The sequence below is a fragment of the Rhamphochromis sp. 'chilingali' genome (genome assembly GCF_963969265.1).
Source record: "Rhamphochromis sp. 'chilingali' genome assembly, chromosome: 5".
In the NCBI taxonomy this organism is placed as follows: domain Eukaryota; kingdom Metazoa; phylum Chordata; class Actinopteri; order Cichliformes; family Cichlidae; genus Rhamphochromis; species Rhamphochromis sp. 'chilingali'.
In genome coordinates, this window is record NC_137932.1 from 22489021 (window position 1) to 22514655 (window position 25635).

Sequence of the window (25635 nt, forward strand, 5' to 3'; positions counted from 1 at the left end):
ATAAAGACTGGAGCCACGGTCTTGCTTTATTATAAAATTTATTATATGTAACATTTCAAAAAAAGCAAAAGCGAGCAGGGAGAAGAACATTTCGATGCTTTTATGAATAAGTTAAAGATAATGTTGTCAGTAATGAAATATGGCCACGGCTGACAACACTATAATGAAATATTATTGTGAAACTGTCACTAAAATTTATAATTAATCAAAAAATGAAGCACACTTTAAAACCCCTAATTTAACTCAGAGGGAAATGTGTCTTTAAAAAAAAGTGATGCCAGTAATTAATTACACCTCACTATTATTTTCTTGTAGACAGTTAAAAATAAATAAAGTTGGAGAAAAACAACAACGGGAAAATGTACACCAGGTAAGAAAAAGATTTAACATTTCTAAGTGTTATATCCTGTAGATACAAAAAATTCAAGTATTTTCCCTAATTAGAGCCTGAGTTGTTTGAACAAGCAAACGCAGCCAAAATTAGCTCCCAGCCTGCTACCGATAACGTGAGAGGCTGATAACAAAATGAGGGAATGCACAAAAAAAACCCCTCTCTAAAAACAAAGTCACAAATTAAACAACGCGTGAGAAAGTCTGGAAATATTACAAACACCAGTGGGTTTAACTAATGAAATTACTTATGACGTTCCAGAACACTCTTGCTAGCAAGCCTAAGAAATATTGGCATGACGCACCAATTCTTTGGAAAACAACGCCATCCTCACTTTAAAAAAAATAACGTTTTAAACGTCTTTCAGCTCTCCGTCGCACTGAGAACATGTGCCTTCAAAGAAAAGGTTGCGCTTTCCTGCTGTAACTAACAGGTCCAACTTTTACTTTGAAGGTGAGCATTCTCCACGTGTCGCGCTTTTCAGTTTCAATGTTGCTTGGAGAACATTTTGAAAGTGTTTGCAGACAATCTGGCGTCTTCCATGTAAACTATGGGCAACTGTTGTAATGTAATCAAAACGACCAAATCAATCACCAGAAGGTTTTTGTTGCAGCACCGTGTTCCTCTTTGCAACCAAATTCATGTGCAAACAACCACTCTCCAACCAGGTGGCGGACACACATTTCATCACTGAAATGGTCTCTAGGCCTGTGTGAGTGAGGGTTATGAAAGGCACTTAACTGTCAACTGCTGCAGTTTTTCTGATGTAGAGAACAGAACTGTCATTATTAGGACTTTTATTATAATTTGATAAGAAGAAAATGGAAAACATGGAAACATTTAATTGCCAGGAAAAATTAAATGGCTTTGAATTCAACAGATTCTGGTTGGGTTTGGTTTACAGAGAGAAAGTCTTGCTTCAGTTTCTCAGGGTCAACGATGACCAAAGATCAAAAGAAAAGCCCCTAAACTGGTCATGAGAGAGTTTTACTTTTGTTAGCTTGCATACTGTAATTATGTCAATTTAAAGTTGAACTTCATTATATACGGAGTGACATTCAGACAATTTGGATATATCTAGCCATGTCTAGATGCTTCAAAACCTGGACCAATTAAACCTGTAGTACCTTCATGGCTTGATGTCATTAGTTTTCGTTGACTGATTTTCAACATATACAAATGTATAAGAATAAAAACGTAATATTCATACATATTTTCATTATTCACAGCTGCGTGTTTCAGAGGTCACTTTTTTGACTGTCTCTTGAGGGAGTACAACCCACCGTAGCAAAGTTAAACTCCTGCTATAGCTGCTCTGTCACCGCTTGGCCCGGCGAGTACAGAGCGTTGAACTGGGCCTGACTCTCACCAATCATCTTCTTCAGATGAGAGTTCATCAGAGCCCTTACACAGTTAAATCTAACCAGTCCAGTCTGACCCCCGGATGCAACCCAGTCGTGGCAGCTCATGTTTGGGTTGAAACGAACCTGAAGAAATGAGAAAAGACAGCTGAGAATATTTCTCGTCTGTGCTCTTCAACCAACAACTGAACATCAGAGGTCAATTTACAGAAGAGCAGATACTGGCATTATTTACAGGCAGAAAAGCAGAGGACCAAGTGTGGATCCCTGAGGGACTCCACATTTAATACAAACAGCTTTCTTTGTGTTCTACTAAGGCGACAGTGGTTTTTATTTATAGGCTAATTTCTTGTTTTCTCTGTCCACAGTGAATGACGCAGCTGTAGCTCTGAGTCAATATCATCACTTCCCCCTGATTTCTTTACAGACGCTTATCCACCCCACTCACCACTATAAATCCTCCTGGTGCACGCCTCCCTATATTTTTTCACTTCTCCTTCCCAAGTTGCCATCCTCCTCTTTCTAATCCATTTATCCCTCTCAGACAAAGAGCCAGTCAAAAACCTTTCCCGTTTTGTTTTGGAGCCTGTCCCAAGAAGTCTCCGTCCATCATTTCATCCCAGAGGGCACAGCGACACCCTCCACTCTGCCTCTCTTAAAATTAAACACATCAAATCCTCAAATGGCTGCTTTCCATCTCCCCCTCCCTCCTTCCACTGAGGGTGACATTTTTCTCATTTAACACATCATTACATTCAGCCCCTTTATAGCTGCCCATCAGAGGAGGAGGCAGAAGAGGGAGGAGGAAGAGGCTATTCTTACAGATCTCACCTCCATTTCCTCTCATTGCACTGTTTATCTTTTCCTGCTTTTTCTCTTTGTGTTGCACTACAGCTGGAGTCTGATGATACCCGCCCTGTGTGTGTGTGTTTCAGATACCTTATATAGAGCAGACAAAGGCATGTCATCCAGGATGATCTTTGCCTTCACTTCTGTGTCTTTCATGCGTTTCCACACAGCTCGCCTCTCGCTTCCTGCAGTGGTCCGCTGAAAGTCAGAGTGTATGATTATTACAGTGTCAGTGTGGTCTTCCTCTTATTTCGTTCTCTATTCTACTATAGCCTTTTTCTCCAGTTTGTCTTTGGCCTACGTATATTACTTGAACATTCCTTACTTTTTAATAAATATCTGTTTAATAAAAAACAATGAAACCAAATGAAGATAAAAATTAACCCACAAAATCAAAATCTGTATAATGGAGGCAGTATTTCTTTGTAGCCTCTTTGTAGGTCTGGAATTTCAGCGGAGGACATTTTCGTCCAACTCTTCCTCCTTCACTGTCGTTCTCATTTCCTGCTTCCTGTGTAGCATCTGGTTCTTCTGTCTCTTCTCCCTGCTGCTCTTCAACTGCGTTTACTTCCTCTTCCTCTCCTCCCATTTCTTGTTTTTCTCTCTCCGTTGCATCATAAGGCACCATAGATGTGAAGTAGATGGGCTGAAGGGAACAGGTTAATAAAATGGACCGTTAGCTTGTCTCTAAATCTGAACAATTCTTTCACTGCAACTGGCCACATGTTCAATTCATGTTCTTTGTCTTATTTTCTATGAACACTACCAAGTTTATATGACATCTGATATAATGTAAAATGATATTTTTGAAGTAAACATAGGGAAAAATAAAGAGCGATAAAAGTAAAGGAAAAGTAAACTTACAAATCGTCTCTCTATTGTGCGTTTGATGTAAGGAGCAACGTAGCTGATCTGAGGTAACAGAGAGAAAATCACCTCTCCGAAGCTGTCTGCGGTCACCAGACTGTTAATCCACTCGGTGTATGACAGAGACTGCAGGGACGCATAGAAAATGAAATATTAAATCACACAGCACTGCTAAGGAAAAAAAGTTTCTCTCAGTAACTTAGAGCAAATTTCAGACACTCAGGGATAGTTTGAGTAATGAGACTAATTACAGAAGCACAACTAGCCTCGAATGTATCAGTTCCAGTAGTTTTTTTCAACTCACACACAATTAAACCCAAAACACTGCAGCAAAAGGAGGTTTTCAATGATTACAAAGGGTAAAAGAAGGTAGCAGTCTTTATTTTCCTCATCATCAACAAAACGATAAAATACTGTTTTGAATCCATAACTGACACATCCTATACCTTTCCTATTGCTCAATGCCACCTCGCTCTACGCCTGGCCTAAACTATTTAACACCACACTGTTGTGATGGGGGACGTGTTCATTAATCACAATAAAACACGGACTGTAGTTTATTTTAAATCAATTTAATACTAGAGGGCAGCTTTTCTCCCATAAATACTCACTTAAGAAAAAAACGTGGACTAATCCACTGCTGGAGACGGTTCCAAACGAAGGCAAAATGTCCTGACGCTTGGAAAAAAAAAAACTCTGAAACCTACCAGAAAAACTTCTAAAGATTCACATCCTCAGGAGGAAAAAACTGGCTGCAGTGTCAGCAAAGACGAGTGAAATGCAAGACTTGGATTTGACCTTTGAGAGGAATTTCTGACAGTAACAAAACTATGGAATACCTTTATACTCCAGAAGTCTGTGTTGGCCTTAACTACCTTTTATCCATATATATTGAGTAATATTAACATCCTCAAACTTTCTTCATCGTCTCGAAAATGACCGTCGTGCCCCTGATTTAAAGGTTTCCTGAAGTTCAAAGCTATTTTATTTTGTGCTCTGTGACTGAATTATGGGCTGCTGATGACTGAAGAATGGAAGATTACAACAGCTACACTCACCCACACAGTGCCGGACCGGGGAAGTGCAAAGAGCGAGCGCATGTGATGGTCGATGTAATGGACTCCTTGTGAACCTTTCCTAAATTAAAAAAAAGAGAGAAAGAACGAGTCATAATGACTTTTTTTATTCTTACTTCAAGACTGCATATGTTGACAGATCGCAGAGGAGAAGTGGGGATGTGGAGCTTGTTAGGAGGCAGGAAGGTCACACTATGGCTAGTGTAAGCTCCACTACCTTTGGAGTTTGAATCACTCTGTAAGCATGAACTACGATATTATCTTTGATGCTGAATTTTTGTTTTCAATGCTAAATGCAGCCACTCTGTTCATCTTCCAGACTGTTTCTACTACAGAATTTACAAAGCTGTAACCTGAAGTTCATAATCTTTGGAAGGTGCTGGCCGTTTTCCACACTTTAACTTTTTGGGACACAAAAATCACAAGTGAGTATGCCAAATGAAACTCAGTTAGGACACTGATACAGTGGAAAGACTTCTGTAAATAGGAGTTTCATGTGGTGACTTTTAGGTTAGGGCTGACACAGTTAGTCCCATGAGCTAAAAGAGCGTACATGAACCCAGCACCAAACCAGCTCCCACACTCTCACCTCTGTCAGTGCGCCACAGGGCAGCTGTGGCTACAATGTAGCTTGCCATCACCAGTGTGTGAATGTGTGTGTGAATGGGTGGATGACTGAATGTAGTGTAAAGCGCTTTGGGGTCCTTAGGGACTAAGTAAAGCGCTATACAAATACAGGCCATTTACCATTTGCTGACCAGGTGAAAATCTCAGGAGAGGCTGAGTACCTGAGGGATGTGCCAGCAGCTGTGGATCCTACTCTTCAGATTCCTTCTGAATTTGAAGAAGCGATTGTGAAGAAGCTCAAGGGAAAAAATGAACTCTGATATTTTCATTCAAGAGAAAGAATTGCTATTAATTTCATTATCAGTGATTGTTTTGGTTCTTATTGTGACAATTTTCGTTTCCATTAGCTGTCAAAGAATTCCTTTCCCAGTACTTTTGTAGTCTTTTTATTTTAAAGTGCACCTTAGGAATCTAGAATCCAAGTGAACAGTGACTGAGACAAATTTTGATTTGATTTCTCAAATCCTTTCCCAAAAAGCTCTGGGGTCTGATCGTGGATGTTCTCTAGTGTAAATGCTAATGTGTCCCTAACAAAGACAGAGGTCAGGGATTTGGCTTTGGTTCACCCTGGAGTCCACTGCTTCAACATACTGTCTCTTTTCTGAGCATGATTAAATACATATAGCACTGTATTGATAGACTTGTGGCTAGACTGCCTCCATGCTTTAATGTTGGACTCACTAACTCTCTAGTATTTGTTCATTTTGGTTTACAACTGTCCAACATATCTTTCAAACCTTAGAGGCAAATACCAGAGATACAATGTAAGTGAGTCAGATGTAAAGTTGTAACAAAGAAACAGAGACAAGCTTTCTTACACCACGGTGCCATTGTCCTGGGCCATCAAAACCCCCGGTGCATTCAGTGGCCAGTTGATTTCATTGGCCAGACAGCGTTTCTGAACCGTGATGGGATCGTAGAGCCTCCTCAGATCCCATGTCTTCACGAAGCGGTCGTCACCTGTCGTCACCAACAGGTATCTAGAAGACAAAAAACAAATGAAAAGTTAAAGACATGTTGACGATGGGAAAACAGACCAGGATGTTCTGTTGGTGGAAAATATAAATAGGCTGAACACAGGGATTTAAATGTGATGCAGTGCTTGAAGTGAAAGTCATTATTCTCTTTACATTGATCAAATCTGACAGCGGCGTCTGCCATAAAACAAATGAAGGCAGAACAATCGATATAGTCGGATTTCTTTTGTAAGACAAAAAATGCTTTATGAATGCGATGACAAAGGAGAAAAAAGACTTTGCAGTGAGAGAAAAAGAAAATACAAAGGTGTTAAAAACCAGAGCAAAGACAAAGAGAGGGGAGATTTGATCTTTTTCAGCATGACTGTGTAATTAAAAAGCAGTGATCCAGACAAGATACGCGTCCTCAGAGTCTCTCTGCTGCCAGCCAGGAGCTTTTTCTCTCTCTGTGGGATTAATCTTGATCATTTATCCACCTTTAATCCAACTTTAGTTTTATCTTTAGAGAAAACTAAAGTCTGTGGTTCAGAAATGAAGAAAATAGTTTAAAAAGTGGAGGAAAACTGGCTGCTATCAAATTAGGTTCACATCTGCTCAAATGAAGGCTGCAGTTGTAGTTTTAATGGAAATACTAATTACCTCAATCATTACATCTGACTACTTGTATTTGCCAGCTGTTTTAAAGCAGTGTTGACTAAAATGGGTCATTAGTTTGTTTTAAGAGGTCACAGCCCCACAAAATGGGCTTTAGCAGGACCATGTGTTTGAAACTATTGTTACCATTATCTCAAATTCTGATCTGAGGTTAAATACACATTTACAAAATGTTATTTGGCAGTTCTTCAAAAAAGCAAAATTCATGACAAGGCAGAAAATCTTCTGTGAAAGCTTTTACATCACGCCACAATATAAGCCATATTAATCATGCTTTAGGTGAGTCGGCAGGGCTGGATGGGTTTAGAAGGAGATGACGCTGATGACCTCACACTGACCTGTTAGTGGGAAAAATGACATTCTGGACAGTTTTTAATGAAAAACCAATTCTGCTTCATCCCCGATACTGACTTGCAGTGTATATCTGTGAATACTCGTATTAGACACAGGTGATTTCAATAACCTCTCCAGCTCACTCCTATCTGTACATACATCAGCTGACTAACAGAGCACAGAAAAATGATTTCAGGAGACACAGTCCGTAATGGGGCTAAAGTCAAATCCTTAGCTATGACATTTTATTATTTTTTAAATTGGCCATCCCGTTTTCACTTCTGTATCGAGCATTTAAAAAGTTTACTCACATCAAGAAAGTTGCGAGCAGTTCATCTGAATTATTTCCACCTGTGCTTTAGTTAATTTGGTTAAGTGATTATGTTGGTATACATACTATAAGAAGATCCAGCTTACACAGTGCAGTCCCTCAGATATCACGGGATAAAGATAAATAAAAGTCAGAAACTAAGAAACCAAACAAAACTAATTCTTAAAATCCACATGAACGATTCTCACATAAGCCCATTATCATCTAGAACCTGTAAACATTCAAGCGTCAGGTTTATGTAACTTTACATACCTTTCAGAGAGCCAGTTGCATACCTGCAGCTTGCCTATTTCTGGGTGTTTATTTGTTATAAGATATGAAGAATAAATATTGGTGACATGAAAAAACAGCACAAAATGTCCTCCATAAACACTTGAAGTTTTTGAGTCAGTTAACTATTCCAAGCGGGGAGAGTGAACTTTAGATATGAATGGAAAATCACACCAGGCAGTGAGACCTCAGCAAGGCTGCAGCCTGAAGGTCAGCGCATGTTGACTTGCATAGAGCTAATTCAGGTTGCCTTGTCTGAGTGGTGATAAGGACGTGGCTGCTTGCCCGGCCTTGTACCCTACATTCTGAATTAGTGCCTGAATACAATAGAGGGAGGGCTCTACTGCAACTCTGTGCGTTCAAAATTTATCGTCTCGCCTTTAGCTCCGAGTACCAGAGGCGCCAACAAATCGCCTGCGAATAACAACTACCAGAGTAAAGTAGATGAAGGAAAAACTGATGAAATAAAGACACAAAGATGGGATCACTGGGTGACTGCAGTATTTTCTTTAAGTTTTACTGAGCTTTGAAATTCTATTGTACTGTTACACAAGCAGTGACCTTTAAAGCTGAAAATAAGGCCAATGTGAAGGTGCTAAAACACTGCAGTCCCTTGTGACGCTGCCTCAAAAAGTGAGTCAGTTCCCACAGACTCCCGTTAACAGCATTCAAATTTACAGCCCAGTCTAAAATAATGTATTTATTTCCTTCAGATATAATTTCTCCTTTTACAGTAAAAGTACAGCTTTTCTGAATAACTTGTCTAACTGGATACAGGCAAGACTTAAAGTTAGACGTGTGTTTACTTTGACTGACAGCTGTAGCTGGCATCTTGACATCTACTGGATTTGTCTGCCATGTTTGTGCTGCTGGAGCCTTTGCATTATGCAATATGTATATTTGGTGTGGAAGCTGGTCACCTCATAGCATGAAGGTCCTAGGTTCAAATCCAGTGGCCAGCTGGACCCTTTCTGTGTGGAGTCTGCATGTGTGCACACCTGTGTGGATCAGCACACTTGTATTCAAAAGGTTTCTCCATGTAACGATCTGCTAGGGAGTGTGGAGAGTCATAGCTCCGCCCCCCAGGGCATGAAGCAGGTATGGCGGAGTTACAGGCCCCAGACATTCAGAGGCCCCAGAATACGAGGACCCAAGGAGGACCACCACAGGGGCAACCGTGCCACCCTCCTGGGAAGAGCTGAGGAGAGCCCCAAACGAGAGGTCACCCAGCAGCCATGGAGCAGAGGCCAGAGGGGGTTGCAGTGACGTGCCCGCGGGTCTGCCGGCAGCCAGCTGTGCCAGAGAGGCCTGAGGGCACCACACCCCCTGGAAGGGGCCCAGCTGGGCGCCAGGCCCCACCAATCAGCCACCAGGAGTGAGTCGGTACATACATGATGATTGTAAATTTACTGTAGGTGTGAACAGCTGTCTGTCTCTATGAACTAACTCTGTGATAGACTGGTAGCCTGTCCAGGGTCTAGCTTGTAACCTCAACAGTTTATTCTTGGATATAGTTTTTAAGCAAGCATGTCACCTGACAACTTAGTACTCCACCCTCTCGTCCTCATAAGCATGAACTGTTCAGCTATCAAAATTCAATAAAATGCATACGGCATAGAGGCATGACAGATTAAAATCTTGATTTTGAAGTCACAGTGTTTTATTTTGATCCAGAGAGAGTTTTGATATTACGCTCACCTGGAGGCAGGACAGAAGGCCAGGGACCGGACTCCATTGTTGTGAGCAAGGATGCATCTGTAGGGCAGCAGACTCAGCGACCTGTCTGACTCTCGCACACGCAACAGCGCAGACTTCGCTGTCAGATCCCAAAGACCTACTACACCTGGAGAGAGAGTTGAGGAGAGAACAAGAACAAGCGGAAAAGTGAAACTACTGGCATAAAACAGTTCTTTAATCCATAATCTTGACTCATAGTTGAATCAGATCAGCTCAGGACTGCTCCTTTGTTTATTCTCTCAAACAGACAACTAGTTAATCAAGAACATCTGCAAGAAATCAATTCATACCATCATAGAATCCAATAGCCATTATATTGTGTGGTTTGTCAGGAAGCCAATCCATAGACAGGACGAGCCCGCTCATTTCATGGTGAGGGGCTTTGAAGGCGCCCAGCTTCAATGTCACCACTCCTTTAACCTGCAGAAAACAAAGGTCATTTTCATTTATGTCCTGTCTCAACCTAATGGTAGATACACAACATCAACAGGGCTGTGACATTATGAGCATCAATGAAAAAAGACAGTGTAAATGTATTTTAACAGGTTCCTACCTTGTATACTTGAGGTGTTTCAATGCCTTTACCTGTGAAAACACATAAAAATCAATTTCTTTAATACCCAGAGATTTTTTGCTAACTGTTTTTAAAAAGTTTCATTTTTTTAAACAAATGATTCACTTTGATGCACAGGTAGCATGTACCTTTACTGTACATGGACCCATCATATTTCTGTCATGTAACCCAACTCAAAGTTCCACTCTGCTATCTGAAATGAACCCTGACAGCTACAGTAATGGTTTACTGATGACAATAACATGAAAACTACAGAAATTCACACAGTGAGCATGAATGTAGTGCTGGATGTCCCTTGAAGATTTTTCTGTAAGCAGTGAGAATAACAGGCTCAGCTAAACATCGACGGCCCTGACTCGGCTGTCTTCAATCTGAGACGCGTTCACTTAGTGTCAGATGTAATTAAAGCTCAGCTGCAGAGCTGTGATGTTACATGTCAAGAAGCCCATTTCTAACGTGTTAATATTCTGACATTTTGGGACAGATTTTCTAACAAGCTATGCCAGAATAAAACCCTCTTTAGGTATTAAAAACGTCTCTGTCAGGATTTACCAAAGAGTCGTAGTATTAACTGTGCGACTGAAAGGTGTAGGCGTGGTTACTGCCGTTTGGCTCTCATTATTGCACTGTGCATTTGCAGGACTTTCCCTTTCAGAGGGTTAAAAATATTTAAATTAATTGTAAGCTTTTTCTTTCCTTTTTTTTATTTTGTGCACAATGCTGCTGTTACAGTTGCTGCTAGGAGCTTTAATTTATTTGGACTGACTGAGAGAGATGTTAACAGACTGAGTGCATTACTAGTGGAAGCCCACTCTTGGCAGATTGTGTTGGCCATTATTGAAATGATGCGTTTCAGTTTATAAATTAGCACATTGACGGTACATCACCTGCAGAACTTTCCCATCACTGCATGTTGCAATTTTTTCCCACATAGTAAATATGGCCCTTTGAATGCAAATCTCACCATTATCATAGAGCAATGCCAAATGATATTTTACATGCATAAAAGGCTACAGGCTATATACAGTATGAGCAAAAGGAATTGACTCTGTTATAAAGAGTTCACTGAGAGGTGTAGCAGGAGTACAAAAGCAGCACATTTTTACCCTCACCATGTTTTTGCTATACTACGTGCCAGCATATTTAGTGTTGGTAATGTACCTTTAGCTTGTTAGCTAGCTTTTCATACAGATTAACAGGAATCCTGACATAACTAGAAGTACAGACAGAAGGTCTTGTATTCAATTCAAGGATGTAAGAGGGCTGATGAAGCCTTTCACTGCTATCATAGGGCGAGAGGCAAGGTAGGCTCAGTCACAGGACTAATGCAGAAAGATGCTACGGCCATCACCTATTAACACCACATAGGTGTTTTTTTTAACTATGGTAGAACATACAAACTTCAGCCACAGACTCAACTCGAACCCAGGACCTTGTTACTGTGAGACTATACTGCTAACCATCACACCACCCTTAAATAACCTTAAAGGTGGAAAAAATATATCTTAGAGTCAAGAGGATTTGCACATTTATAAGACCCAAACAGATAACGGATAAACTTTACGAAATGACTGGATATTTAGTTTGGCAGAAACTCTCCTATCTGTGTTTAGGCAGTCGCTGTGTTTAAAAGCGAAAAACAGAAACACGGTGTCAGACTTTTCCAGATCATTAATTTTCTCTCCTCCTCCAGTTTAGATTACTGAGAGTTTAGATTAATAGTGTCTTCTTCGCTGTTCCACTCCCTCCATCACCTCACCTCTGCCTCAGAAAAATACACAATAATATTTTATATAAACCTTGTTGTAAATCAACTCTTGTTCTTTTGGCCCTCCAGATCATCAGTGAGTGATTATTCAATATGATGTCATATGTCTGACTAGGGTGTAGCAGAAGTTTGAGAAGGCTGGTCTGACAGCGTGAGGGTGATAAGTTTTAACCTTCAGGGACATAATTGGCTCTCTATAATTGTGAAAATCACATCAGTCACATTAAAACAACCTCACATTGTGCAGCCTTCTACCAGCTCGGCATGCAGCAGTGTTTACTCACTTTTCTTGTGAACAGTTTTAATGTTGTGAATAATTCATTCCTTCATTTTCTGCAATTTAAAGTCTGGATCGCAGGAGTAGCTATACCACCAGAAATGTCCTGACCTCCCTCTAACTAACTAACTATAGATTTTCCTTCTATAATTCCAAGGCTACCGTGACCTGGGGGTACCTCCGGGGTGTCCTTTTTGTTAAACATGCCCAAAACACCAAAGCAGGTATCCTAGTCAGCTGCTCAGACTGACCAGCAGCCCCTTACTTTATCTCTAAGGCTCAGATCTTTTGAATCCCAGTCAGTTCTACACAGTTAAATAGCTGCCGTCATTTGTTTTAACACAAACTTCAGAGTTACTAATGTTGCAAAAAGAGAAAGTATTATAATGAGCTGTGATGACAGATATTCCCATATGGTGAATGATTAGACTGTATCAGTTTTTTCCCTTTTCTTAATCAACATTTTCACATACTTAGCTTTATAATTATCACATAATTTCCTCCTCAAGATCCACTGCACAAAGCACTTAAGAGTTTGACTAACTCTGGTTTTGACTATGGTGCAATTAATAATGATTATCTTAAAAATTTTCACCTGATAAACAAAGAGATAAAGGCTGACTGAGTGACTGTGTCTAACCGGTCAGCTGTGTTAGCTGAGCAGAAACAGGAGCAGCCACAGACAGAGCTTAAAGACAGTAAAATATGCCGCTGAGGATAAATGGTGGTTAGTCTGTTGTAAGGAGATAAACAGTGTCGATGCTGACGAGAGTCAACTGAAAGGGGAAAAAGAAATGTGTGGTGGTGTCCATGTTTTCTGACATTGCCAACTCAGTGAATCTTATTTATATGAAATGTTCCAACTTGCTTTATATTAATTAAAGAACAATATTAAGACTGGACTCTTTAAAAATTTCTAACCTAGTTTTAGAAGCATTCATCTTTAATTTAAAAAAATTACAGTATTTTGCAATTTTGCACACTTTAACTTGGCCTCTGTGTGACCTCCTCCATCTTCTTCCCTGTCCAGTCTCAAGTAAGTCCTTGATGACTGACAGAGTAAGGATACAAGAAGTGTCATCTAGTAGGCCTAAAATTCATAGCTTCCAACACTAACAACTGGCTCGGTGATGCATCTTCTTTGTCATTTCAATTATAGATCCTTGTCTGATGGAGAATGGTGCTATAAATTATGTGCGTACACTACCCCCTCCTTCAAAACCTCCAGCCACCCCCCGCCCTCCAATTCTGGAGCTTTAACAGCCTCCTCCTCTCATTCACGCGCTCATTCATTCTGGTGACTGGATACACAAAAGCCATTTATAATTATCTGTTGCAAACAGCACTAAGGGGTCAGGATGAACACACACACACACACACACACACACACACACACACACACACACACACACACACACACACACACACACACACACACACACACACACACACACACACACACACACACACACACAGTTTTAACCCTGTCCAAAGATTATATTATATTATATCCACTTTTGGTCCCGTAAGCTAGGATAACTAATCTGCATTCAGTCGGTGCTCGACATGTCAGCCTCAAAGAAGCTATTAAGAAATTCTCTGGTATTTTTTCACTTGGTTAAATGTACCTCTCCATGTCGTTCCCGCCTCACTGCAGGCACAGCAGCATAAAAGTGACACTTTGCCTTTGAAAAACAGTCGCGCTGATGTTAGCCATTTTTCTACTTAAAATAAATTTAATGTCAGGGAAAAAAACGACCACATGTGACAGCAAAATTATTAGTGAAAAACCTGCAAGAAATGTTAGACTGCTGCTTACAATCACACGATTAAATGAATAATTGTCAATGCTTCAGGACTGTGGTGCTGCAGTTGCTGTTAGCAAAGGTGATGGTCACTGAGAAAAAACTGAACAGAGATAATATGACCAAATTATGCTTTTTATCTTTATGAAGGAAGTGCAGTATCAGAGAAAAACAGTATGTGCTTTTACGGCTTGAACAGGAGTTTACTTGTGAGACATATGGTGTGTGATTTTAATATTGACTCATCTTAGTCTGTTTAGCATTTAAGTTGGGGCAGATTTCGCAGCTTACAAAATAGCACTATTATAACCTTGTGAGTGCTGTTAAGAAAAGAAAAATGAAGGTACTGTCCCACTTGAATGTCTATTCTTTTTATTCTCAAGACCGAGGTAACATCACTTTCATATAAACATTCAGTTTGTTCTTTTGAAAATGTTGGCGCCAAGTGACAGGAACAAACAGTCTTTAAGCTGTCATATTCTACATGCACATCTCTGAACCTCACTTATGTCCAGTTCCACAAATCTATGACACTATGAGCATAGTGCATGTAACAGTCCAGAGTATTCACAGCATGCCACCCAATGGCTCCACTTATGGAGCACTTTTCCCAAAACTAAACATAAAATCAAATCTGAGATGAGATCTCCTCTTGTGTGCTTTATGTGAGAAAAATCAAATAAATGACAGTTACCTGATTCTGCTGACAACCTTTCAAACCAGGTTTACCTTCAGAAGGAACCTTTCTGGAGACCTACACTATAACACATGTGTACATTTATTAAAGATATATTTGATATTAATTGACAGGTATACAACTGCAGGTATGGCCATGCAGCTGTAAGGCCCAACTTTCCACAGAAATTAGTTCCAATTCCCTCTTCTGCATTTATGCTACTGCTTCTTCCAGATAAGAAAACACACTGAGGTTCTGTTATATCGCTCAAATAAGATATGCAGCCAGGCTGTGCTAGAGGCCTCCACAGATGCCACACAAAGTTCAATATTACATTGGCTTTACTAAACCAAATAGGTCACATGTCTATAGTTATCAGCTCCATGAACTCAGATTTTTCCAATCTAAGTATGCTAGAATAAAAAGGTTGATTTTGGCACTAGGTAGCCAATTGCAAACAAGTACAGATTACGTGTAGCATATTTCTCCTCAGGTCATCAAACTTCAGCAAAGCTATACAGGATTATAAAGATTCTGATCATCTCCTAGTCTTCCTTAATAGGGTTTGTGGCAACATTAAGACATTCATTACATTAAAAAATATTGAAGGAAAACAAATGTTACGATTGCTGTATTTATGAAAATTTCTCAGTGTAAGCTAAACAAGCTTTTGCAGTAGTAGTTTGTGTGTGCAGCCATCTTCAAATGTGGGTATTCAGTAACCTTTCAATCCAATAACTATAACCTCTGGTTGCAAGCAGGGGGCTGATGGAGTAGCCCTCTGGAAACTGAGCCCAATGATCCATGGCTACAAAACAGAATGGAAACTCGAGTCCACGAGGGAATGAGAAAAGATTAAGACCAGAAATGTCGGGTCTCATTTATCTTTTTATGTCCAAACTGAGGCATTTGAAATACTTCTTAATTTCAAAACCAAACCATGTGTAATACAGTGCACATAATGTTATAATGATCAGAGTACAGGCAGTTGTACGGTCACCTATGCAAGCCATTACTGGTGAGATGGAAAACTGAATTATAAAAAGGCCCAACTCCAGGAACCCTTTTGAAGAATTCTCAAGCTGTGGCCATGATGTAGGCTTCATACTTTTACCCAGTCATGGCTTCCAAGTCCAAAAATATGATGCAAAATTATTTTATTTAGTCCTTTTAATTAATGTTAATGTAGAAGAATTTAATGTGCATGTCTTTCAGTGGAGAGATCAGGTGATTTAAAGGGGACCTAATGTGCTTTATTTCATATATGGTGTTAATGTGGTGGATATTCATATCAAACATGGCAACATTTTCAGATAACGAAGTGAAAGTATCAAAGTAGCTGTCCCTATGAGCCCAAAGCTTCTGTTACACTGTGGAACTGGGAAGACATGCCCTACAAGATAAGCTTTAATGGGATCTAAAAAGGTTGCGTCCACTGAGATATAACACAAAAATGTGCGTATTTATATGTAAGGTGTATGCTATACTCATGATCTCACAATGGTGGTTTGTTCAATCAGATTAGCCTGAACCGCTTTGAGGATACTGACTGATAAACACACTCACATGCAGACATAACTGGGTTTCTCTCTATGATGGATGTGGCAGATAAGTTCGTCATTAATCTCGTTTGTATTGTCTTCTATCAGCAGAGCCCCAGAGGCGACTGACAGCGCAGTGATCTGAATAGACTGGACCACAGGCTCCTCCATCCATAATGTCATCATGTACTTACACTGTTGGACAGTGTTCTGTGTGTGTTCTGTGGCCATTGTGAAAGCTGCATGAGGCTGGTTTCTTGTGGATACTGTTGCTTTGTCAAACACAAGCTCTACCACGTTTAATGAGGGTTACGTCTGATATGATGGATAAGGTGCTATTTGATTGATTACATACTCGTGCTTGAGTTCATCAGGCTGTGTTTAAATGTGTGTAACGGACTACAGCTGCAAGTTCTCATTAGCTATTTGTTCAATAGAAAATTAATTGGCACCTACTTTGATCCTTTTTTGGCAAGCTGTCAAATATTCAGTGGCTTGTGGTTCCTTGTTGTGAGGTTTGCATTATTTTTACTGACAAATCTGAGCTTGACAAAGATGGCAATGCCATTTTTTTTCTTTTCTTTTTACACACAGGGCAGGACACCTTTGTCTTGCAAATAGAAAACCTGTATGGGGCTCATGTAGACAAGCCCATGTGGGACCCACAGCAGTTTTGCCTTTTTGAGTCTCTATGAGGATTTTCTGTTGGCAACCCAACCATAGTGGGGTGAGTGAAAACTCATATCGGGGCTCCAAAGAGCAAGACTGCTGTGGGCCCTGTGCCTTTGCCCTGCCCTGCATGTTTACTGGCACATTGCTTATAGTAGGGAAACAACATATAGGGAAATTTGACTGTTGTGGAGATGATGAACCCACAGAACACGTGTTATTACACTGTCAGAAATATGAGACTGATTTAGTCAATATTCTGGATCTTAGTGATACACTGCAAAAGAACTCAAGAAGTGACGATAAAGATAATTAATTACTAAGATAAATAATATATTTTCACAAATTCTTTGACTTTGCTTGGTGAGAAAATGTTTACTTTCTTTTACCACAATGCTACTAAAACAGATCTGCAATACAAAGCAAGTTCAAAATAACCAGGATAGATTTTTATTATCTGGCATCACTAAGCCTAGCAGCTGCAATCATGTAGGTCACGTGACATTTTCCTGTGAGCATATTATTGAATGAAAGAGCTGAGATTGGTACTAGGTCATAAACACAAACCGGGCATGACGGGAATATTACCCAACACAAACAACATACTATGACTGTACATTTGATTAAACTCATCCAAAGCCAGGAGGGTGGAGGAAAAAAAACTTTCAGTAATTAAGGATCAGGTTGATGGGATTAATGTGTTACTCCAAAGCCTTTTTTTTATAATTTTAAGGTCTAACATTTTAAGCGACAACACTGGTGGCATTTAACGGTCTAAGGAGCAAGTACAGGAAAAAGTGTAAACACAAAACTTAAACCTGTAGGGTTACTTGGAAATCTTATATTAGATCTAGAATGAGCTACAAGAATTTGGTTCTTTAATGACTGTTTTTATATGACTATTTGAGTTTATAAAGACAAACAGAAAAATTAGATGCTTTGAAACTGCTTTCAGCCAAAAGGCACAAGTTTCTCAGGAAAAGGGTCCAGACTCACTCGAAAATCCTGTGATATCATGAAACAATTGTGCCAATATTATCCAAATAAACTAGCCAGCAGGTGGTGGGTTTATATGTTCACCTGTTATCAGGAGCAGGTCAGGTCTACAGGACAAGATACCACGGGGAGTCACCTTTATCAAACTGAAAACTCACAGAGGAAGCTTCAACTTCAGGTTTAATCCTGAGCCCTGAATTCTGTTTCACAGTACAGGCCTTAGAGCTTTACTGTGATCACAAACAATCCAAGGGCTGCATGGTGCATCCAAAGACAGCGTTTACATGCCAAACCTTCTGATTTGGCGTGCGAAGAAAGAAAATGAGCTAAGCTAATTCATAAATAAACAGGTATAAAGACATCCAGTGTTTTTATAGTGATGCGCTGATCTATAAACCACCAGTAACGCACTGCTTCAGTGCATCCCTATGTCCTCATAGGATACAGGAGAAAATAGACACCCAACATGCTGACTTCAGACTTTAGAAAGCCAACAGTGCCCTCTGCTGAACACAGGACACGCTTCATTTTTACAAGTAAAATACTTTAGATGGAGCAGTTATAAATGCTGCAAAAAAAAATGTGTAGGGGAAATCACAGCGAGTTATGATCAGTCTTACCAGAGTTTGGCTGAGTGATGTTGGAGTGCAGAGCATCAGGGTGGGGTATGCTATAAATGGTAACCACCCCGGTGGAGGTGGCCACTGCCAGAAGACCCAGTCTGGGTAAGAATGGAGCCTTCAGTGTGAGGGATTGATACCACGTTAGGATGTTATAAGATTTCATCATTTCAATATCAGCTAAAAGCTAAGACACTTCATAGGAAAAACACCTTACCTTTCTGGCACAGGTGGGAAGCTCCCAGCCGCCAGCAGGACACCACTTCAGATGCCAGACGAAGCCCTTATCCTGGGCCAAACTATAGACCACAACTGGCTTGGAGTCTGGTCTGTTTGGACAGAGGTGAAAGAAAAGAGAACATAATATAAAAAGGCTGAAGTTTCAAAGACAAATTTCTTATAAGTTCTGGGAACATCTCACTGCCATCTATGATGTAGACAGTTTGTTTACAGAGGACTATTGGACTTTTTCTGGAAGTAGTTCAAACAAGTCAATCAGTCAAGAGACTGACAGACAATAAGCTTTTATAATATAATATTTTTATCAGTGATTTCCCACTCTGCACATTTCATTTGTACCTGTTGCCATACTTCAGTTTGCCCACATCCCACAGCTGAATGAGTCCAGTTCCTGTGGATGTTTTGTTGACGTAGTGAAAATCATCCATGCGTTGATGACAGGACAGAGCGATGTACTGGGTAGCAGGAGCACCATCAGGTGTTGGACACCACTCCAGAGCCCACACTGGTCCACCTGCATACAGCATCATGTCCCAGCGTTCTGGGTGAGGGGGAATAGATTCGAACCTGCCAGTTAACAGAAAAAAATGAAAACAAAAAAGACACCAAATGCTTTATTCCCCCTCGCCTACAAAAGCCACCAAAAAATCTGCACCATGTAGAACAAACTGCAAATGATCACAATTACATATTTTTATAGGTATGAGTTTTACTAACAAACAAATACAAAAAAGAGGTTTTCTTTGGAAATGTATTAGCAGCAGTTATGTCTCAATCGAACTGTTCTTGACATATCTGAGGGAAATCATCAACCGGGGGTAACTACACCGCGATCACTGTCACCTTTTGAGTCTTTGCAGAGGTGCTTCCTCCTTGTTGAGTCCTTCCCTGGACACTTTGAAAGCAGCTGAGCGAGGCGTCTGAGGCAGATATTTCTCCAAATCACTAAATGAAAGCAGAACACACAGACTTTTAATAACTTTTGTGCATATCAGCCAGAATAACACGTCCCTTGTCCAGCTCCCTTTATGAAGCCACCAGACCAGCGCAGGTACATAGTCCTGCGATGGCTCTTCTTTATTCACTAGACTGGCTTCTTCTTGGAGCCACACTTTTCAGACATCATCTCAGCAACCCCTCCTGGCAGTTCCTTTGTTTTTTTATTGTTTAACCCTTTATTTATCAAGTGCTTTTTAAATGACCAGAATTCTCTTAGCGATATTGTTTGAGACAAAATTCAAATTGTTTCAGAAAGAAACGATGACAAGCTTTTGGGGGGAAATCAGTGTATAAAAAAAATCAGCTCCGCCTAAATGTTACCACTTTTACTCACATGACCTTACTTTTCACTCATTATAGGCTAGTGAGAAAATAAAAATTGTTCCTGAAAGATGAGAATTATTTTGTCATTTTACAGCCAAAATGACAAAATAAGTCCATTAGGCCTGTTTGAATCCCAGTCGATTAAGGGTTAATTAGGATAAAGTATCAGATTTGGATGACTCCTTACTATTGTTCCTATGTAGTTTAAAAGCCTTATTTGAACTAATGAATGGATATAATGCAACTATGAGGGCAGGATGGTGGTGTGGTAGTTAGCACTGTTGCCTCACAGCTGGAAGGTCCTGGGTTCAAATCCACAGTTTGGGGCCTTTTTTGTTCACACCAGTCTCAGCCCACAATTCAAAGATATGGGAAATTTTAAATGTGACTTTGAGTCTCTCTGTGTTGTTCCTGCCAAGAGTATAAAATAGTCTGAACCTCATTGGGTTACTTGAAAGCATATACAGCATATCTCATTGCATGACCATGTGACAACTGATTGATTCAGTAATGTGACTAAAGGCAGGTGACACTCTGGTTAACAGGTCATCTTAAATTGATCCTAGGTGTGCATGGCTGTCTGTGTCTGTCTGGCCCTGTGATTGAGTGGTGACCTGTCCAAGGTGCAGCCTGTCTTTGCCACTGTCAGATGGCAGAGGCTCCTGCCCACCTTCAGTCAAAAAAAGTGGACAGATGTCCCAACACAAACTAAATAACTAAGCATCTAATGAAACAGTCAGATAAACACAATTGCAGCTAAGACTTTCTGGTATGACTTTTGTGTTAGAATTTCAGTGAATAAAATAAAAAAAACATTCAAAGTTACTTGGTAAAGAGTGTTGGGTACGGTCGTTGTAACACAGAAAATAAAAAGGTATATCCAAATAAAACTTAATGAGTTATTCAATTAAAACTGGATTCGACTGTATTAAACGAACAAAGCAACAGAAACTACCTTTGTGGGACAGGAACCCAATCCCTGGTGGAGGGCACCCACTCTGGAAACACCCAGCTGCTGTAGTGCTCTTCCCGACTGCAAGCACAAACATCAACAAACACATTGTTAAATAAACAAACAAACAAGCAAGTAGTTAGTCAGTCTGAGACTTACTTATTCAAAATGCTGAAAAAACCTCAACAAAATCAACCAAAAAAGGTGAAGTTTTGTAAGCTGAAATTTTGAGATAACCCAAAATTTGACTTTAAGAAGCTTTCAAAATAAAGGGTTTGAATGTTCAAATATTCCAGTGTCGTTTGCACTTCAAGACTCATTGTGTATGTCGTCACAAAAACTGATGTATGAACTAACAGCAAAAGGACAATGTTCACTGGTACTTCACGAAAACAAATCATTACTGTTAACTGACTGCGACTTACAATTTCTTGGTGGTCTTTGCACTCTCCAAAGCAGTTTTCATGATAGGGGTGTTAAGTCCATTTTGGGCTTTGACGAACGAGCATGTCTGCAGGACAGAAGGAGACAGGATGAACTCATTATGCACATGTTCTTCCTTCTTTTCTATGCAGCTGCATTAAACTTAGAAATTAAAATGTTCTGGTCATTTTAATCAATAATAGTTTGCACTTTGGTTTAGTCTCAGAAAAACACAGAATCTGATGAATCAGAATCTGATGATTTATGTTTGATATAAAGTGCTCATTATAATGACTCATATTTATAAGCCCAGGTTGGTATTGACAAATCACAACAGTTTAACTTTTAATTACCATCATCAAGCAGATTCATCTTTCTGTATTAGACTGATATGGAGATACCGTACTGAAGTAATGTACCCTAGTGCACTGCATGAGGTCATAACCAGTAACTGTGCCATCAAGTTAAAATGAGAAAACCACTGACGTTGTTATTGTTGACGTAATAAACTGGAGGATTTTTTCCACGTTTGTCACAATTGGAGTCGAGGTCTGAGTCATATGCAGCTTCTTCGTCATCATCCTCCAGCTCCTCTGCATCCTCCTCTTCATCATTATCTGGCACAAAGTCTTCGTCTTCTGCTGCATCACTGTCAGGATGTTTCCTCTTTTTGCCTTTACCCACTGCAGGAATAGAACGAGGGATTTAAGTTACGGTGCACAGAGATCTTTACTGATATTGGCAGAAGAAGGAATTTTTCTGCACTGCTATATGAAATTTTACACTGCATGTAACTTGTGAGATTGCAAAACACAACTAACAACTGACATGAAATGCAATGTTGACACAACACTCTAAACAAGTTCAGACAAGTTCATTAATATAACTACATCTATGCCAGTTAGTCAACTCCTGCCGTTTGAAGTGCGGCCCATTTTCAGACGGGAGACACGTCTACAGGTCTTAGGTCTTAGGCTACGTTCACACTGCAGGTCTTAATGCTCAATTCCGATTTTTTGATCAAATCTGATTTTTTTGTCTGCTTGTTCACACTACAAATAAAATGTGATAGCAAACGCGCTCTAGTGTGAACCCACAAAGCGGCGCAAAAGAAGATGTCACACACAACATGCTCTGTTTAGACCCAGACCAAACAGTACTGCTTGACTGATGGCCCTTAATATAAAGACTTGTTTCGGACTTTACGTTCCCCAATTTTGCTTTAAGTTATTTTGTTATTTACATATGGCCTAATAGTTATCCTTATTGCTGTTTCAGAGAGGAGCGGTGCTTCAAAGGATAGCTGCAGATTTCTGTCAGAATCTGCAGATTATTCAGTATAAATAAAATGTTTACGTTGTCTTTCCAACAGTTTCACTGACATCTACACTGGATGGCCAGGAAGCGTTCACGATGTCTTCTCCGGCGCAGATAATTGGCGTCTGTCTTCTGTCAGTGACGTAAGAGACGGATTTAATGCGACATGACCGTTCAGAGAGCAGTTGCTTTCTAAAACATCAGATATGTATCGGATTCAATACCACATACAAAAGTGACCCAGGTCGGATTTGAAAATATCGGATTTGTGTCGTTCACACTGTCATACCATGATCGGATATGGGTCACATAGGGTCAAAAAAATCGGATTTGATGCGCTTTCGCCTGCAGTGTGAACGTAGAATTAGAGTGGTAGCAACCTCACTTAACTCTGTAAGAAATAGGTAAAAAGATGAATAGAATAGAATTCAACTTTATTGTCATTGCACATGTCACAAGTACAAGGCAACGAAATGCAGAAACTGTCTGAGGTAATGTTTAGCTGTGATTGGTGCCCTGGGGAAGAGAGACGGCGAGACTTTCACTGTACCTTTGCTTGCTTTGGGAGTTTTCTGTTCTGATCCAGTATCTTCGCTTCCTGGCTCATCAGTTTGCCCAAATAAGTCTTTTGCCAAATTGTGGAGGTACTTCAACGCCCTGGAAGATTGAGGTTACATTATTTTTGAATGCCTATATTACCATTTATATGAAAAAAATGGCTTTAAAAATGTTTTAAAGACAGAAAATTTATTATTTTACAATTAGCAATGTATGCTTTTATATAGCTACATAGATGCATGTAATTAATGTGGGGATAAGTGTACATGTAACCAAAAAATGAAAGTCTGATTGTTAGGGTGTAATTATCACAAAACTAATAGTGAAAGTAACTATCACCAAAGTCTGGAGTCACAGTTCAGACTTCCTGTGTTTCAACTGATGATGTCTGATGTAAAAATGATTTAACAAAAAAAAGAAGAAAAAAAAAAAGGTGACGGTGTTTAGCGTCATTTAACCTATGCGACAGCTCAGTACTGTAGGCGTATCTTACGCTTTGGCAGCTCCTCTCCGCCGCCGGCCACCTTGTCCAGTCTCCTCCTCAGGTTCCTCTGCATCCTTTTCTTTAATAACTGGCTTCACTTGTTGTACATACTGCTTCTTTACATACTTCCTCTTTGGCTTTGGCGTCCCATTCTCCTGCTGCACCGTATCTTTAACAACACCCTCTCCATCTATAAGGTCTACATTGGCATTGCTACATTTTTTTGCAGGGGTTTTCTTAGCAGGAGTCCTTTTTGACTGAGTTTTCTTGCCTCTCAGTGGTTCATCAGCCACTTCTGCTGTAGTTTGTCCATCACACTCTGTAGGTGTTTTATCTTTTTTTTCATTTTCTCCATCTGGAGTGTCCTGTGCGGCAGCCTTGGATTTTCTACTCTTTGTCGGAGTCTTCTGAGAAGCTGCTCTTCTCCTTCCTGAGCTCTTTCTAGGTGTTTTGGGTGAAAGGTGTTCATTCGTTTTGTCATCAGTTTCATAATCCAGATATTTGGGATTTTTCTTTCGTTGTCGTCCTTTTGAGCTGAATATTAAATCTGCACCCTCCTCCAATGGCTTCTCTTGCCCTGCAAGAAATGTGACATTATCATTCCACTGAATGATGTAAAATTGGGTTAATGTGACTGGAAAGTCATTGCCTGGTCAACATTTCCGGTTTGGTAGTGCTGGATTCCATCTGTTAGCTGAACATGCATAATATGAAATCAAGTTCCAGCAGTGCTGCTGTGCTAGACAGGAATGAAAACTAATAATAGAAGAACAAGGTGTGAATAGCTCTTAAAAATAAAGTTTGAAAAAATCCTGAAATATTATTTTCTCATCCTCTGTAATCTTAAAATAGATGACACCCCTGGATTAGACCATTTAGAACATGTTCCTAATTTGAAGTACCTCTTAAATCTCAAGTTTGACAAACCTTGTGCAGATTCAGTGGGCTCCATATGCTCTGGGTTTCTGATTCTGTGGTTCTTCTTTTAGGTGCCTCCTCATGTGTAGAGCCAGTTCCTTCTCAGTGTAGCTTTGCAGCTGCACAGACAGAAAAAGAAATAATGTATTACTTAATGTATAAAATAACTGTCCACTACTGCAATATTTAATCAAAATAGCTGTTTCTTCCTGCAGTTTGGAGTTGTACAATGGACGAATGAAAGTCAAAACAGATATGGCTTTTCAGTGTTTTAAACAACCTTATAGACTTCTAACGACACTAAAATAATTACAGTGCAAAAATTGAGTCAGGGAGCCGGTGTTTTCTACCGATATCAAGTCGATAAGCCGCTGTCTACAACCTACACACCAAACCTCATTCAATAATGTGACAGTTTGACTCTCTCTTCCCTACTCACAGTGAAGACGTAAAATATACACACCGATACTTAAGGCATTTAATGGTTAAGGCCACACGTCAATTCGGCATATGTTTTCAATGTAAAAATATAAAACATCAAGTTATTTAAGAGATACACATATGTCACTAGTTTTTAAAACGAGTCACATTGTCTTAGTTAGCCATGCTATTGAGCTAACACATTGCTAATGCTAACTGGATATAGTAGCAGTCAAGTGTATCATAATATATTATAATATACTTAAAAATCGGCCTCTAACCGGATAGTAGCACGTTTAAAAACTCACCATGTGTAGTGTTACGGTTTCCTCCTCGGTGGCGGAGGCTGAAACACCTCGTTCAGAACACGGGAAGCTAGAGTCCAGCCACCCGGGATCGAATCCCAACCTCAACCACCAGAAACCACGACATGTAAAGTCACCGGAGCTTACCGGGACACAGCCGTCATAAAAATCATGCCGTTAATTTTTTCAAGGAGGGCAAACTACAAACATTTTCACAGTTGTTTACACCGAGTCAGGGAGCTTTCCGCTTTCCTTACGTCAGACCGCCATGTCACTGTGCAAGCACGGAGGGTCAC

At 40.0% G+C, this 25635-nt stretch overlaps 1 protein-coding gene across 2 annotated transcripts; it reads right to left on the reverse strand.

Moving 5' to 3' along the window:
• Positions 1 to 27: 27 nt before the first annotated feature.
• On the reverse strand, positions 28 to 25635 carry gtf3c2 (general transcription factor IIIC, polypeptide 2, beta). Of its 2 annotated transcripts, none has more exons than XM_080881854.1 (20): positions 25343 to 25635; positions 24624 to 24733; positions 23706 to 24273; positions 23205 to 23311; positions 21824 to 22020; positions 21340 to 21425; positions 20918 to 20995; positions 19483 to 19584; positions 18979 to 19206; positions 18617 to 18728; positions 18400 to 18517; positions 10027 to 10058; positions 9764 to 9893; positions 9435 to 9579; positions 5990 to 6151; positions 4527 to 4605; positions 3538 to 3594; positions 2990 to 3247; positions 2692 to 2799; positions 28 to 1878 (listed from the first exon to the last, which is right to left on the reverse strand). In XM_080881854.1, the coding sequence occupies exons 2-20, from the start codon at positions 24646 to 24648 to the stop codon at positions 1696 to 1698; spliced, it is 2775 nt and encodes a 924-aa protein (XP_080737980.1). In that variant the 5' UTR covers positions 24649 to 24733; positions 25343 to 25635; the 3' UTR covers positions 28 to 1695. The 2 variants fall into 2 exon arrangements, with proteins under 2 accessions (XP_080737980.1, XP_080737979.1); XM_080881853.1 differs by having other exon boundaries at positions 3466 to 3594.

Bases quoted from the DNA above. Each gene is read 5' to 3' on its own strand.
- gtf3c2 (XM_080881853.1), bottom strand. From the start codon at position 24,648: ATGGAGCCCACTGAATCTGCACAAG. The intron at 10,059-18,399 runs GTAAGACTGATC...GTGTTTTCACAG, and splicing joins CATCACTCAGCCAAACTCTG to GTAAAGGCATTGAAACACCT. The intron at 6,152-9,434 runs GTGAGCGTAATA...TTTGTCTTCTAG, and splicing joins GCCTTCTGTCCTGCCTCCAG to ATACCTGTTGGTGACGACAG.